Source organism: Aythya ferina (assembly GCF_964211825.1).
Source record: "Aythya ferina genome assembly, chromosome: 2".
NCBI classification, from domain to species: domain Eukaryota; kingdom Metazoa; phylum Chordata; class Aves; order Anseriformes; family Anatidae; genus Aythya; species Aythya ferina.
In genome coordinates this window covers 86,974,966-86,989,795 of record NC_140297.1, presented here as the reverse complement: position 1 = coordinate 86,989,795, position 14,830 = coordinate 86,974,966, and the positions used below count along the sequence as shown (strand labels likewise).

Sequence of the window (14,830 nt, the reverse complement as noted above, 5' to 3'; positions counted from 1 at the left end):
ACGCTTCAGTGCTGTGCAGAAACAGCAGGCCTGGCTTGTTGAGGGCCAGTGTGGGTACCAGAAGCCCGATGATGTGTTGAAATGGTGCTCTGCGTGTGGTGATAGCCATGCATAGCAGCTGGCAGCTTGCAAAACTGCATCCACTTCACCCCCATACCAGTTGTCTTTGTCTCGTTAGAGAGAGACGCAACTGTTCTGTTGGAGCTCGCCAGTGCAGACACCTCCACGTGTGATCCGCCTGAAGGAGGATGCAAACTGGCAGAGGCTTATGCCTAGGAGGAGTTCTTATGCACAGAGTAAGGTTATGAAGATGCTTCCCCTGACCACTTGTTTCCCTTTTCAGCAGCTGAAGGATACTGTCTGCCAAAAGTGATGTCCTGAAATTCATGTCTGTAGCTACTGGGATGTGGTGGTCACATTGTATATCAAACTTACATTAGGTTTTTTCTTCACCTGTGCCGAAGCATTTCTGCCTTTCTTGCTTACTTTGCTTTTATGATCTATTGCTGAACTTGACCAAGAGAAATCCAGCTGGATTTTGTGCTGTGCAGATTGACTGTTGAAGATGCTTTTTCAGGGCTTAGCAGAGCTCCAATTGTGTATTTGTCAACTCTTGCCTTTTACTTTGCTGCTGTTAGAGCTGGACGCTGCAAGTTAATGTGTAGGGATGCCATATGGACAGTCTTTCTTGCAAATTTACGTTCTCTTGCATTTTGGCTGAGCTAAAGAAATGTAAACTTCGGAAACTGAAGCTTTTGCTGTCTGCGCTGGAGCATCCAGCATTCGTAAGGGCCTTATGGGATTCCCAGACGTGGTATTCTCACTCTTCCTTATACAACTGGAGGTTGGTATGCAGCAGAGTTCAAGGGTAGCTGCTGGATGGATTGTCAAAGCGTGCAGTTCTCTTTTTGCAAACCACTAAGCAAAGTCGGTGAAACTCAAAAGCTTTCCTTGCAGGGTGGATGCCTAGCATCGTTAGACCACTGCTTTCGGTAACAGAACGAGAGGAAAATTACGGCAGCAGTAGACTTGAGGTAGAACATAGTGGAGATACAGATCACAAGTGATGCTCTACAGTGGTGTAATGTAAGGTAGGTTTGCTTAAGAGATGCTTGTGTCTGTGTAAAGGAAAGTAAGACCTGCTTGGAGCAGTTTAATCTTGGTGTCAGCCTCATGGTGATTTTCCCGGTTGCTAGGTTTTTGGCAGTAGAGGTAACTGGCACCAAGGGTATAAACAGCTGCACTAGGTGAGACCATTGGAGGTCAATGCCAAATGCTGGGAGAAGAACCTATCAACATGGGCCTGTGGTGGTATTTCCTGGAGAAAGCCCTGATTTCAGTGATATGGGGCTCTTGGGCTGACAGGGCTGCAGAGGGTGCATCATGCTTATTGTGGATTTAACTATGAATTTGTACCTGCTCAAAATGAATTGAGCTTTTGGGCTGAACAGCATCCCGTGGCATGGTGTTCCTCAGATAAGTTAAGCGTTGTGTAAAGAACCATTATTTTTTGTCCTGAGTCTATCACTAGAGTGTAATTGCTGCCAGCCATGCCTGTATTATCCAGGCAATGTGTGCCTATTGTATCGGGCTTGATAAAACTTTTCTTTCACTCTATTTAATCGCTTCTGCTGAAGTTGTTCCTTGCCTCTAAATGTTTATCATCTCTGCATGCTTGACGGTTCTGCTCTATCTCTGGAACTTGAACAAACCAGGCTTGTATGCAATACTGTCACTGTATTCCTGCATCCAGGAGCTTTCTACCTTGTTCTGTTTTCCAGCACTGGACTTTCCTGTTCTCTTTGGCTGAGTATTGAACAGACTTTTGCAGAGTTCTTACTTCTAGATCTTGATTCTCAGTGTTGAGAGTCATCGCAGAGCCCCTCGTTGTATCCTTGTAGAGACAGGCTAAGTATAAAGCACAACCAAGATGATTGTGAGAAGGCTGTATCTCAGGTTCTGCCTGATAATTATTCATTGTGCAGTCTTTTACCGTCCACCTGCAGTTCTTCAGCTAGCTTGTTCCTGATAACCTTGCTGCCTCAGATTTTTCTGCTTTACTATTTGTCCATTTTTCAGATTGCTCAGAGGATGTTGAATAGTACAGGACTCGTTGGGGCTTCACTTGTGACCTTCCTTCAATAGAAAAACTAAGTTTCAGCAGCTTGTTTTCCATTTAGAAACAGTTCTTTCTCTACTAGAAAGTCTTCACTTCCAATTTTATGTCAGCTTACTTCCTTTGTAAGTTTTTGTAAGGATGTGGATTTATCAGATGCTGGAAAGTAGATAATAGGATTTCCTTTGTGGTTCACTGATTTGGGCAAATAATTCCCAGTGGTTTTCTTTGAGACACTGCTTCCATCTGAGAAAGCTGTGTTTACATCTGGACATAGCCATAACTGTTCATGGGTTGCACTGATTTTTGTCTTTGACTAGTTGGACTATAGTGAATGTCAAACCTAATTGTTTTAATTAAAAAAAAAAAAAAGATTGCTTCTTAATGTTCCTGTAATACAAATGCAGAACTGAACGTTACTTTTGGTGAATACCAAATTGCTAGGAATAGATTTTGCTGTGAAGTATTTCCAACTAAGAAGTCAATTTGGGGCAAGTTCTCACTGTAAAGTAGGGATTAGGGAAACCTCTCTGATGGAGAGAGAGGAAGTTAGCTTGTCTTGCATTGTGATCATTTAACCTTCTCTGTTCTGATCAATTAATTCATTTAACAGAAGCATTTTTTTTGGCTCATGAGCTAATTTATCCTTTCCTAAGCTTAGGTTTGTATCTTGTTATGTTTTTCCTCGTGATCCTTTTTAATATCCTTAATCTTCCAAATCCTCTTTTCCTGCTTTGCACATGACTTTGGGTTTTTGAAGACATCTTCTGATGGAATCCTGCAACAAGGTAGCGGAAGATCTTTTTTCCCTAAAATCTGATTAGTGATGCATACTTCTGCTAAGCAGGTAGTATTATATCTTTGATATTCTTTTAAACTGCCTCTTTTGGTTAAAATTCTTAAATTAAGAAGCTGTTTCTTCTATGTAGCAAACTGCAGCAATACTTAAATCCAAAAAAACCTTTTGTTGCCCTGCAGAGAGACTTGATGTGTAGAGTTCGCTGTTGATGTTCAGACTGATGCTTTTTGAATTCGGCTGTGTGCTTGCTGCTCAAGATTAAATTGAGTTGCTTCTCTGAAAATTTGCAGTGGCTACTGTGATGTGATGCATGGCTGCTGCACAGGCACGGTTTCTGTCACTGATGTTTCTGTCGTTTCAACCTTTCTGACTTGTCTGGGATGTTAATCGCTTGCTATCTTTGGGCATTTGGAAAAGAATAGCATTAAGACAGGAATTTCAGTGTTTAGCGGTTCTATTTATTGGCATAGCGAGCTCGCTGATCCAGTTCCAAGGTTTAACATATGGTATCCTCCTTCATTGATGCAACAAAATAATAATGTGATGTTTTCTTGGTGATGTGGCGAAGACGAGCAGCCTGTCAGGAGCCACGTACAGCTGTTCAGAAGCTTGCATAGCAGATCTGTTTTGTCATGTATCAGCTTGGAGATAATACTAATATATCAGTTTCTTTTCTGGATTTTAGTATAATGCAGCTTTTTTAAGGTCATTAAGAAGCTAATTGGTTGGGTTTCATTTTATTGATGGACTTTGAAAAGCAGATTAGTTTTGATTGGTTTTCTCTTCCAAAATACAAACAAATTCTCATAAGTCTGGAAACTTGTGGCATAAATTGATCCATTTGCAGTGGAAAGGGAATTTAGTTTTGTGAGTGCTCCTAAAATGTAAAGTTCAGTTGACCACAAGCTTGATCTGAAATTAGGACTGGATCTGACTTGGGGCAAAGAAAGGTTAGAGATAAGACCACTTGTGGAAGAGGTACAATAAATCTTAAAGACTGCCCTCTGCACTCAGTGGATGAGAACAAAAGTTCTTTTCTTCCGTTCTCCCTGAAGTTCTCTTAGGCTGAGATTTTACCACTGCTGTCCAGAGTTTGCTGCCTTCCATACAATTACAGTGACAAAAGTAATTGCTGTCTGACGTCCTGTGTCATGTGAGACTGGTTTGCAGCAATATCATATATGAGTGCAGCGCTGTGTTTTCTGCTCTGCAAGCCTAGAATACTGCATAGGGCACAGGGTGCTGTTCCCTGAGCACTAGTTGTACACAGAAGTGCAGGTGCCTGGTGGGTGTTAAGTGGGGTAGGAGGAGAAGAACTAGGAGCTGATGGCCTCTTCTGGGTCATGGTTCTAGTTTTGCTACTTCTGTAGTTGTATTCATTTTAAATTATATTGGTAGAAGTCTGCATCTCGGAATATACTATTGCTTCAGTTGTGCACATTCATTTGTTTCATTTAGCTGTTCCTCAGTTTGTCTGTAACGCTGGTGTTAGCTGTTGAATGCATTTTGTTGTTGTAGCTTTGAGATTTCACTTACATTTTCTTGATAATAAAGTTGTGCTTTGCTGTAGTAGTAGGTGAAGGTAAAATGTTTCAACAGACTTGAGAAATACACACAATGGCTGCTGGGACTTTACCATTTAAGCTTGAGATGGCCAAGTCTTCAGGCACATTTCAGAGTTCATACTTCACTGAGAACTTAGCTTATTGTTTGTAACCTTTATTTCAACAAAGCTCTCAAAATGCTGCCTTTCCTGCTCCGTGCTGTTATTAAACACGTGTTGTAACTGAGGCGTCTATTCTTTAACAGGGATGCTTGGCTAATGTGAAAATTAGCCAAGTTATTAGAAAATACTTTTCTTAATTAGAAAAATACTCATGTAGTAATGAATATATTTTAAGAAATAATACCAGTTCCATGTAAATGATGCAGTCATGTTTCTGTCCAAGAATAAATTGGTGAGCTTAATAGCGCAGACATGATATTGAAGACAAACAGTATGCTTCCTGGAGGGAACAAACACTCTGTTGCTTTTCATTCACTTTCTAGTTTGCTGATGCAGTTTGAGAAGTCATGTCAATACACTGAAGGCAGCCCTTGAGGTAACAAACGAGCTATGTATAAAATAGTACATGCAGACACAGTAAGTAATGAGTAAAGTACATGATCTCTCTTAGAAACCTGCCTGTAAAGAAAAACATGACAAAAGATTAAGGACTTATCTCCTTGGTCTTATTTTAACCTGAAGCCCAGAAGTGTATCTCTGCCTTTCCTAAAACAGTAAAAGGGATAATTTTTTGGTAAGCAAAGGTGTTTATTGTGTTGCATAGTTCAGCCTGCAAGCAGCAGATGCTTACTGTGCTTAGTGTAATGGCATCAGTGAACGGTTGGTTCCTCCAGGGTGTCAAAATTAGCAAGATAAATAGTGTTTAAGTGCAAGTAGCCCTTCTTCTGCATCTCTGCGTTTCTAATCTCTTCCACCCTCCATTAGCAGTATAGTTACACTTCACCAACAAATATAATTTCCAATATTTTAATATAGTGAAACTGCCTTTTTAAGAAGTCAATTAAAATGCCCAGCTTTAAGAGAGCAGTATAGTAGGAGTCTTAAACCAAGAAAGTAGGTATATAATAGGATGCTCTTATAGCCTAAGTTGTTTAAGAAGCTTGTGCTATATGTTAAAGGAAGCTCTATTAAAAAAAAAAATTTTTTTTGCTTGCTAGTACCTCCTGTGCTGCAAATTGAGATTGTTCTTAATGATGAAGATATCGTTGCAGTCTTGACCAAGAAAGTGACAAGTGCTTCTGAAGATCAGAGAGGCTACAAGAGCAAAATACTTAACTGGAAACTATCCATATATTGGCTGGGTGAATGTCATGTTGTAGCCTGTTTTTAGACACCAAATCATTCCTGCAGCTAATATAGAAGTTACTCTGGGATTAGTCCTGAGCAGCATACAGCATCTGGCTGTGTATATCAGAGCTACTTTTTATGTGACTAGCATTCCAGTAATCTCATCTGAGCAAAGAGGCTTAGAAATTATCAACAGTAATAATACTCAGGTTTTTTTCTTTAATATCACTTTTGAGAAGTTTCTTTAGAAAGAAGCTAAAAGAAATGGCCAGGAGGTTAAATACTTGAAAATGCTGCATTAAGATCAAGTATTGTCTTAGGCTGACTCTGACGATAGCATTGATTCTTGCCAAAGAGTTTTGATGATGTTTTCTGAGAAATAGAAACTGTTAAAATAAGGAAAGTAGAAAGGGGGGTGAACAAAATAAGTCTGTTGAATCAGTTCTCAAATCTTCTGTTTTGTGAAGTGCATTAAAAACTGGAAACCGTATGCATCAAAACCAAGGAACTTGCTGGAGTGGCCAGGGCTTATACCAGGATTAGAGATGTGAAAGGGCACCAAGGGGAAGTCAGATCATGCTCTAAACCCTAAATGATCTAATTGCATTGCTATTTTTTTATTTTTGTTTTTGCCAGAGGGGGACTTGAAGTTCTCATCTGCACTTTCTTTGACTTTGACTTTGTTGAGGAATTGTCATGTTGAATTTCAGTAAGGAATGTTTAAATCCGGAGGACGATGACTTGTATACAGCCGCGTCTGATGGCATGTGCTCAGGAATTCGAGAGGAACTTCCCCGTTAAACCACAGCATCTAGTTTCAACTTGCAAACAGCTTTGATTATCTAACTCCCGTGGTGTTGTCCTGTGCAAACTGAAGCATTAAGTGCTTTCTTGGCAGGGCAAGAGTGGAGATGTGGAGCTGACTTGTTAAAAACTAGATCAGGGAAGGAAATGTTGAGTTGTTGATAATATGGTTAAGGATTGCCACACTTACTGCTCTGAGCAGAGGCTCACTGGGACACTGCAGTGGGAGAGTGCGTGAGTGCTTGCTTTGCCTTCTCCTTTCCTAATACTGAATGGCAACTGCAAACACAGCTTTTTGCAGGATGCCTGGATGTCAGGAGTGGTTGAACCTGGCTGGTATCCTAATGTGTATATCAGAGCTACTTTTTATGTTAACCCTTATTAACGTGGTCATTGTGATAATAAAGATCTGTAGGATATATATACATAGAGAGAGGGAGAGAGAGAAATGTTTCTGAGATTCTTTTTTGAAGGCTTTTTAAAAAGTCATAGGCTTGCTGTGCTTACGGGTTTACCAACTGCTTAGAAGTAACAAAGGGAAAGAATAAATGATTTACATTGTAATAAAGAAGGGTACTGGTGGAATTACTCAAGATGTGGCTGCACAATATATTCATAAATACCTGGAGGGAAGAAGTGAATGGGAAAAGGACAGAACACCAAGAGAAAAAGAAAGCCAGGGCTGATTGCAGACAGTTGTAATGAGAGTTCATTATTCAGTAGGTTACAAAACTGCAAATACATGTAAAATTAAATGCTAGTAAACATGGAGACAAAAATCTGAAGAAAAATAACTCAGGCTGTACATGCCAAGTGGGTGGGCAGTTGGTGGCAATTGTTCAGAAAACATCTCAGTGCTCCTTCAAAATGCTTTCTTTTAAAGAGTAGCTATATGCTCTGCTCCTCAAATAGCAATTAGTAGCAGTAGGAATGAACAATAAAAAATAAATAGCAGGTGTGTCATGGGCTAAGTGGTGTAATTACATATTGACTGTGTGCTTTTCTGGTCACCTGCCAAAAGTGTGGTGCAACTGAAAACAAGCTGAAGAAAGTCAGCACTGATCAAACTTTGGACCTGCTCCTGTGTCAGGGGAGAGAAGCAGATGAGGGTGGTTAGCTTGAGGGGGGAAGGAAACTGGTGGATAGAGACCGGTGAGCGTCAATGCAGAGTCTGCAAAACGTTGTTTGGAGATGAGCTGCCAGTAATTATTATTATTATTATTATTTTTTCCTAGAAAAAGAGCATCAAGTAGACTCATTCACAGGCAGGAGTTTAAAATAAAACACTTCCTTACTCTGATGCATATTTAAGTTGTCATAGAATGTCATGAATGACAAAAGCATAAATGAAGTAAAAAGACATGGAAAAATTAGTGGAAGAAAAGTCTTTTGAACTAATACACATCATGTTTGGTATCCGCCCCAAAAGTATGTCAGAATTACTGTACACTTGGAAGAATTGCTGCAAGAGAGTTGGATAACTGCTTTGTCTTCTCTTGCTTTCACCCTGTATCTGCCTAATGCTGGTTTTTACAGACAGGACAATGGGAAGTCTTTAGTTGGGTTTCATTGCTTCATTTCCTTTTTTTTTTTTTTTTTTTTTTTTTTTAACCTTTCTAGAAACAAACTAAGAATAATATAGGAGCATGTTGGTTTGTACCTCCTGTCTTGCTCTGAAGTCAATTACCTCAATCCACAAATTGAAAAGTTTGGTCTGCCTGCTGTGTAACTACACAGCAGTTATGTGTTCAACTGTGGATCAGCAGCTTAAGATAATTGGAAAGGCACATGGTAATTCTAAATATATACTCTCTAAAAGTAGTGTCTTTATGTTTTGCTGCTGAAATCTTTGTGTATAGAAAGGAATCCAGACACTTAAGAAGTGGGCAGTGCCTTCTGAATATGATCTGTCGAAGGATATCTGATAGGGAAGGAATTCTCTGGTAAAATGTTTTGCAAAACAGTCTCAGGAAAATATAAAAGTAGTTTAGAGTTCTGTTAGACTTACAAAATTTTCATTTTGGAAGGCTAAGTGTATTGACTATATATCAACATCAAAAAGATCTTTGCTAAAATACCACAGCAGCAGTTATTGTCCTGTTTCAAGAAACTGTATTTTTTGTCTGGCGTGGCTTGGTGGTTTTCCATTGTAAACAAGCATTTATGTTCATCTGAAAACTTAAATTCATCTTCATTCACATTGTCAGTGAGTACCCTGTAATATCAGGAAGATGGGAAACGAAAGCACTTAACAGGTATAGAAAGATGCTGTGTGAGAACTCCTCACCCAATGGTGGTATTAACGTATTTTACACTGGAGAAAATGTTACAGTCCTTACTTTGAGTAGTTCAGTTGAAAGGTCATCTCCTGTATGAACAGATGGCTTGTAAAGGACTTGAATTATTAAGGAAATACCCATTTGTGCAAGTGTATGTTTTTGTATCAAGGTATAATCAAATGGCCCTCTTAATAGCCCTCTGCAAAAACTCAATGCCAGTGGCCTGTAACTTCACTGTTGAGCACATAGGAAGGTTAGCAAACGTCTACCAGCGTTTGTGTCCTGTTATTTGACATCTTTAGCAGTTAGGTAATGTGGTGGGAGTTGATGTGTAGACATTGCTGAGATTACTGTGAGGTGCTGCCATGGAAATAAAGTATGAGTACGTCTTGAGGCCCTTGCCTCTCTGCTGATCCTAGACCCCAAACTGTCTGGCTTTGCCACCCAAAATCTAACTTCTGTGGTGCTCACCTCTCTGAAAGCACTGCTGGTTTTGGTTAAGTGATATTAAACAAAACCTATGGCCTTATTCAGGGTGTGTGAAATTATTGTAATAGTTAAATCATCATAATAATTGATGTTACTTTCTCTTTTAGACTACATGAAGAAATAATTGACTTCTATGACTTCATGTCCCCTCGTCCAGAAGAAGCAGCTATGAGAAGAGAAGTGGTGAAAAGAATAGAAACGGTCATCAAAGATCTCTGGCCTACAGCTGATGTGAGTGTAACTCAAGTACTGTTTTGCTTCTCCAGTAGATTGTAGAGCTCAATTCATGAAGCTATATTTTGTTTTTGAGAAGTGAACAGATAAGTTTTAAGGTGATTGACTTGAATAAATATCACAACTTTTCAGAATTTTATTTTAAAAAGTGGAGGAAACTTAAAACCTAGATAGATATGAGGCTAGCGAAGGCTACTGATAGCTCTTACTTAAGAAATGAAAAAAATATAATTGAATATCAAAATGAGCCTGACTATGTATCCACTTCTACAGTGGATCCTGACCGCGTGGATATTTGTAAATACAAATACTTCATAAAAGAACATTTTCAAAACCAAACTTCATTTTTTTGCATACTTTGCAAATTTGACATTTTTTGAATTACCTTAGTTCAGCTTTAGTGGGAAGATTGGGCTTTACTTTTTGAAGTATCTTCTAACCAAAATTGTTTTGTTTTCAAACTGTTTATTATCCAAAGAGCAAACTTCCTCCAAACAAAAAAAATCCAAAAAGAACTTAATGCAAACTGTATCTCTGTTACTCTGCTCGTATCTCCTTACCCTTCTAATTACAGATAGCAAGGTTGTTATTAACAAGCATAAAAAAGTTTCAGACCGTTGTGATTTCATAGCCTTTAATAACCAGAACTGAAGGTTATGGGCACAATGTTGAGCTAAATACACTGTAAAGCCCATCTTCACCTCCAATTTTTCTTAGCAATAAGATTTTTCTCGACCATGGGAACGGTAATAGTTACTGAAATGGCCCAGCTTTTTTATGGGTTGCTTCAAAGAAGTAAACTTGCAAATTGTGCTGTAAATGAGAGAGAAGAAAATCTCAGTTTTCTAGGGTGGACGTATAGTGAAAGTATCTGATCTGGACTGTGAATGTCTCTTCAGCATAATCTCTTGGTGCATGCCTCTCTCCCCTGAACATCTAGTACAATTTCAGTCATCCCTACAGTAAAATCTGGAGTACTTTTGTGTCTTATGAATTTAATATTTAGTTGTGCTTGTTAAACATAAGAATTGGAAAAAGAAATCCTTTAAACAAACAAAAAATTAGTAAAGTAGCCCTATGAGGAAAGAGGGCAGAGGAAGGAAATCTATAGCAGTTTATACTTCCGTAGAATGAAATAAATAGGTACAAGGACTTTTCAAAAGTTTATGCTGTCTGGCTTTCAGGCTTGGTAGTCATTTCATGTTGTAAAAATACAATTTCCCATAAAGTTGAACCTTTAAGAGAAGGTATATTTGTACAAGCTTAACAGTATACAGAAAAGTCTGTATACTGACACGTAAGCCCAGTAACTACTTTTATTGGGCTGTATCTTTAACAGGTCCAGAAAAATCTTGACAAATCTCAAAAGTGAGCATTCATAAGTGATTTCATTTTTTTTTTTCAGGTCCAGATATTTGGCAGCTTTAGTACAGGGCTTTATCTTCCAACTAGGTAAGTAATGATTTACTTTTAGATAAAGCTTGTCTTTCAGTTTAATGGTAAAACTCAAAGGGGAGTTTAGACTGTAACTTGTAAACCTGTCAAACTTCCAGCAAAATTCTTATTTTGTGTCCTGTGTGACCAAGGGAAGAGCTATTTGACTTAGATTTGATTAATATTTGGTATATCAGTGCCAGCACTAGGTACTTATCAGTGCTTTGGTGAAGCACTGTTTCTTCCTCTGGGCTGTGTTTTCAAGATAGCAAGTACTAAACTTGCCAGTTTTACTCTATGTAAAATATGTGTTTTGTTACATCTGTGTGTCACAGTTACTGTGCAAAATTGGTGGGGTCATCACAGCAGGGTTTTCCCAACTCTTGTTGTGTCTTAATTCAGTGTTTTATGTCACTTAAAGTTTGATAGATACTCTGGTTACAAAGTCTTCGGGGGAAAATCTGTGTAGCTGTGTCTTAAAGACTATCATCTTTACCTTTTCAATAAGCACTGGGAATTTCTGTGGAAAAACAATTACTGATTTAAAAAACGAAACAAACTTATTTGTAATATTAACAAACCTACCAACGTGAATAGGTGAGGGACAGGACTGGGCTGTGGCAGTCAGAATGGGGGAGCAAGGAAGAAAAAAATGAGGAGTCATCTAAAGAACTCATCAGAGGACTGGAAGTAAGGAACTAGAATACTGAATTTGGGTCCTAAAGCAGCCTAGCCTGTCTCTAACATTGATAAAGCAAGCTTCTTTGAAACCTGGATTGCTAAAATTTGAAAGATGTTTATCTGAGAGGGCTTGTGACATGTAGAATGGCAATTTTCTTTATGGACTACTGAGTCTAAGACTCAGTGGATTTCATGCTGTGTTCTTTTTGTCTAGTGATATTGATTTAGTTGTTTTTGGGAAATGGGAACGCCCCCCTTTACAGCTGCTGGAGCAAGCACTAAGAAAACACAACGTGGCTGAGCCATATTCCATTAAAGTACTTGATAAAGCTACGGTAAGTAACAATCATTGGAATACTGAACAGAAAAAATTTTAGACTACTTAATATGATACGACATGATAAATGAATATTATTAAAATTAATTCATGAAGCAATTGATGTCTTAAGCACAATGATGTTATCTTGTTTTGCTCTGTCTGGGCAAGATTTTAGTAGAACGTGCATGTTTTTAGCAATAGCATAGAGAAGTTTTGACACAGAGAACCTTAATTGTACACTGTATTTGTTGGAAGGCCATTTTTATGCTCATTGTCAATACAGAATGATTTCCTATTGTCAAGGAGAGTCGGTATTTGCAAAATATAAGACAGTTTAACTATATCATGTTTTTCCACTGAATTTCAAGCGGACTTGTGTTTAGCCAGGGACTGGTAGCTGGAGTTGTTGCGTTGCTTGATATGTAGTATTTCTTGCATCTGTCTTGTGAGCACAATGGATCAAACATTGAATGTGCTGAAAACTTCACGTAAGAATTTTGCTTTACCAAACCAGGGTTGTTTTCTCCAGGAGACTAAGCAGAATATTGCAGACTTCTCTTAGTAGGCTGTTACCTTCTGTGTTTTCTGAAAATAGTGACTTTTAGGACCAGAAGATTCCTACAGCTTCTGCTGGAATAGCAATACATAGCAGGAGTTCTGGTAATCTTTGGTTTACGTGAGTGGGATTTTCAGTATTAGTACCAGGTAGCAAAGGAGAAAGGCAATATGTATACTAATTTTACCAGCCTCTTCTTTTATTCCCTTTGCTGTTAGTAGAAAATGATGCTGTAATTCTGCTTTTTTTTTTTTTTTTTTTGCTTTCCATTTCAGATGAAAAATACATGCAAGAAGCTCAATTCAGAATAAATGTATGAGCTGAAGTTTAGGTTATGATTGTGAGATAACATGCTTGTAATATCATTTTTTTGGATAATGTCTTCAAGGTGGTGGTGTGAGACTGAACTGCATATTCTGTAGTTCTGTAATGATTTATTGCTGCCAGGAGAGGAAGTACTGCTATTCCTGCTTTGCTTTTATCCATTCTGGTTTTCATTTGACTCTGCAGTGAACCAGTTCAGCTTGATAAAGCCAACAGGCAGCTCTTTATTTTTTCTGCTAGGCTAAGTCTTCTGTTGGTTTAGCAAGCTGAATGGTGCACTGCTGGGTCAGATGAATGCCGTTCTTACAACACTGATATTGCAGCTATGGAGGCAGATAGCTAACAGCTATGGGAATGTACATGAGTGGTCGTAAATTAATGTGATCGTACACGCCAATATTTTAATCACCTCACTAAAAATCTAAAAATTGTTCACTTGTCAGCCAAGTTAGGATTGTTACCCTTTCTCAAAAACACCTTTTCTTGTCTCCCTAGTCATTCATTTGGACTGATAGTATGCATGTGTGTGAAATAGCTGGAGAGGAGCACTGGTGTTGTGTTTTTGGGGTCTCAGAAAACCTTGTTTTAACCTTTTCAGGTACCAATAATAAAACTTACTGACCAGGAGACAGAAGTGAAAGTAGACATCAGTTTTAATGTAGAAACTGGTGTGAAGGCAGCTCGATTTATCAAGGAATACATGAAGGTATCAACAATACAATGAATGTTATACTACTTACCAAGGATACGCTAGATGCTTAGCTAACCTTTTTTGGTATGGCTTAAGACTTTTGAAAACTTACTGTTGAAGACTATTTTCATTAATATTAATTAAACATGAATGTTTTAATTTATTTTCTGCTGGTATCTGTTCAGTGTTGCCTTACTTGTTAGAAAGATGTTAAGATTTTTTTTAAAAGCTTGAGCTTTGTGAACTAGAAACTGTAAACACTGAAGCTGAATGTGGTTACGTAGTTTGCTAATAGTGGAATGCTAGGTGTTTGTTCATAAACGTGTGTATTGAAAGGATTTGCGCAATTGTATTTCCATCTGGAGATGGGTACTAAACTGTGCTTCTAAAGCAAGGTTGTCCAAGTTTTACTTACACTGAATTTTAATAGTGCTTGCTTGTGGATGTTGCCTTATTAAGCAATGTCTAAGAACAATTCTGCACCTAAGTACTTTAAACCAAGTTTACTTTTATGCTCTGCAGTAAAAGCAGTGTTTAGATGAAATGCACTGACTGAATGACACTTGCTTTCAATGAAGATGTAAAAGTCTTCCTGTTGGGGAGGAGATGAGGGAATTAAATTTGTGTAGGTTACTTGATCAAGTATGAGTTTCACCATTTGTCTCAGTTTCTAGAATAAAAAAAGCCTTTTTTTTTTTTTCTTCCTGAGGAAATGTTGTTCAGTAGCATGCTATAAAACATTTTTGTATTAGATTAATCTTATGTTGAGATTGTTTAGTATTTTGGTTTGGAATTTTGACGTTATCTCTGATAAGAATTATTTTGCTTTGCAGAAATACTCGTTGCTGCCTTATTTGATTTTAGTATTAAAACAGTTCCTACTTCAGAGGGACTTGAATGAAGTTTTTACTGGTGGAATTAGCTCTTACAGCCTAATTTTAATGGCAATTAGTTTCCTGCAGGTAAGTCGGTTTCTTATTTGCTTATGTTCTTTAAAATATTTCTGTTTCTGTCACTAGGCCCTGTTATGGAAAATGCTGTTTCTTTACAATCCCATAGCAATGCACGGCCTTATTTTGCTATGATTCTAGGTGTATCATTGACAGCTCTTATAGACTACCTCTCAAATGTAAGATCTGTTCACTGTGTGAACTAAGACAGCAGCAGGAGACTTGTTAACAGCATAGAGGTGGTACATTACTTTCTATAACAGGTCATGTCATGAGGGTTACGGTGCTTTCCCATGTCTA

At 38.2% G+C, this 14,830-nt stretch overlaps 1 protein-coding gene across 5 annotated transcripts in view; it reads left to right on the top strand.

Annotated features, from left to right (window-relative positions):
* TENT4A (terminal nucleotidyltransferase 4A) overlaps window positions 1-14,830 on the top strand; it is a 59,742-nt gene that overhangs the window by 4,938 nt on the left and 39,974 nt on the right. For all 5 annotated transcript variants that reach the window (XR_014689723.1, XM_084509982.1, XM_084509981.1 and 2 more), the window contains exons 2-6: window positions 9,449-9,572; window positions 10,981-11,027; window positions 11,905-12,025; window positions 13,488-13,595; window positions 14,414-14,542. Coding sequence is in view for 4 of the 5 variants with exons in the window: in XM_084509982.1 (XP_084366108.1) it covers window positions 9,449-9,572; window positions 10,981-11,027; window positions 11,905-12,025; window positions 13,488-13,595; window positions 14,414-14,542 (529 nt within the window). In the remaining variant the exon portion in view is untranslated. The remainder of the gene's footprint in view (window positions 1-9,448; window positions 9,573-10,980; window positions 11,028-11,904; window positions 12,026-13,487; window positions 13,596-14,413; window positions 14,543-14,830) is intronic.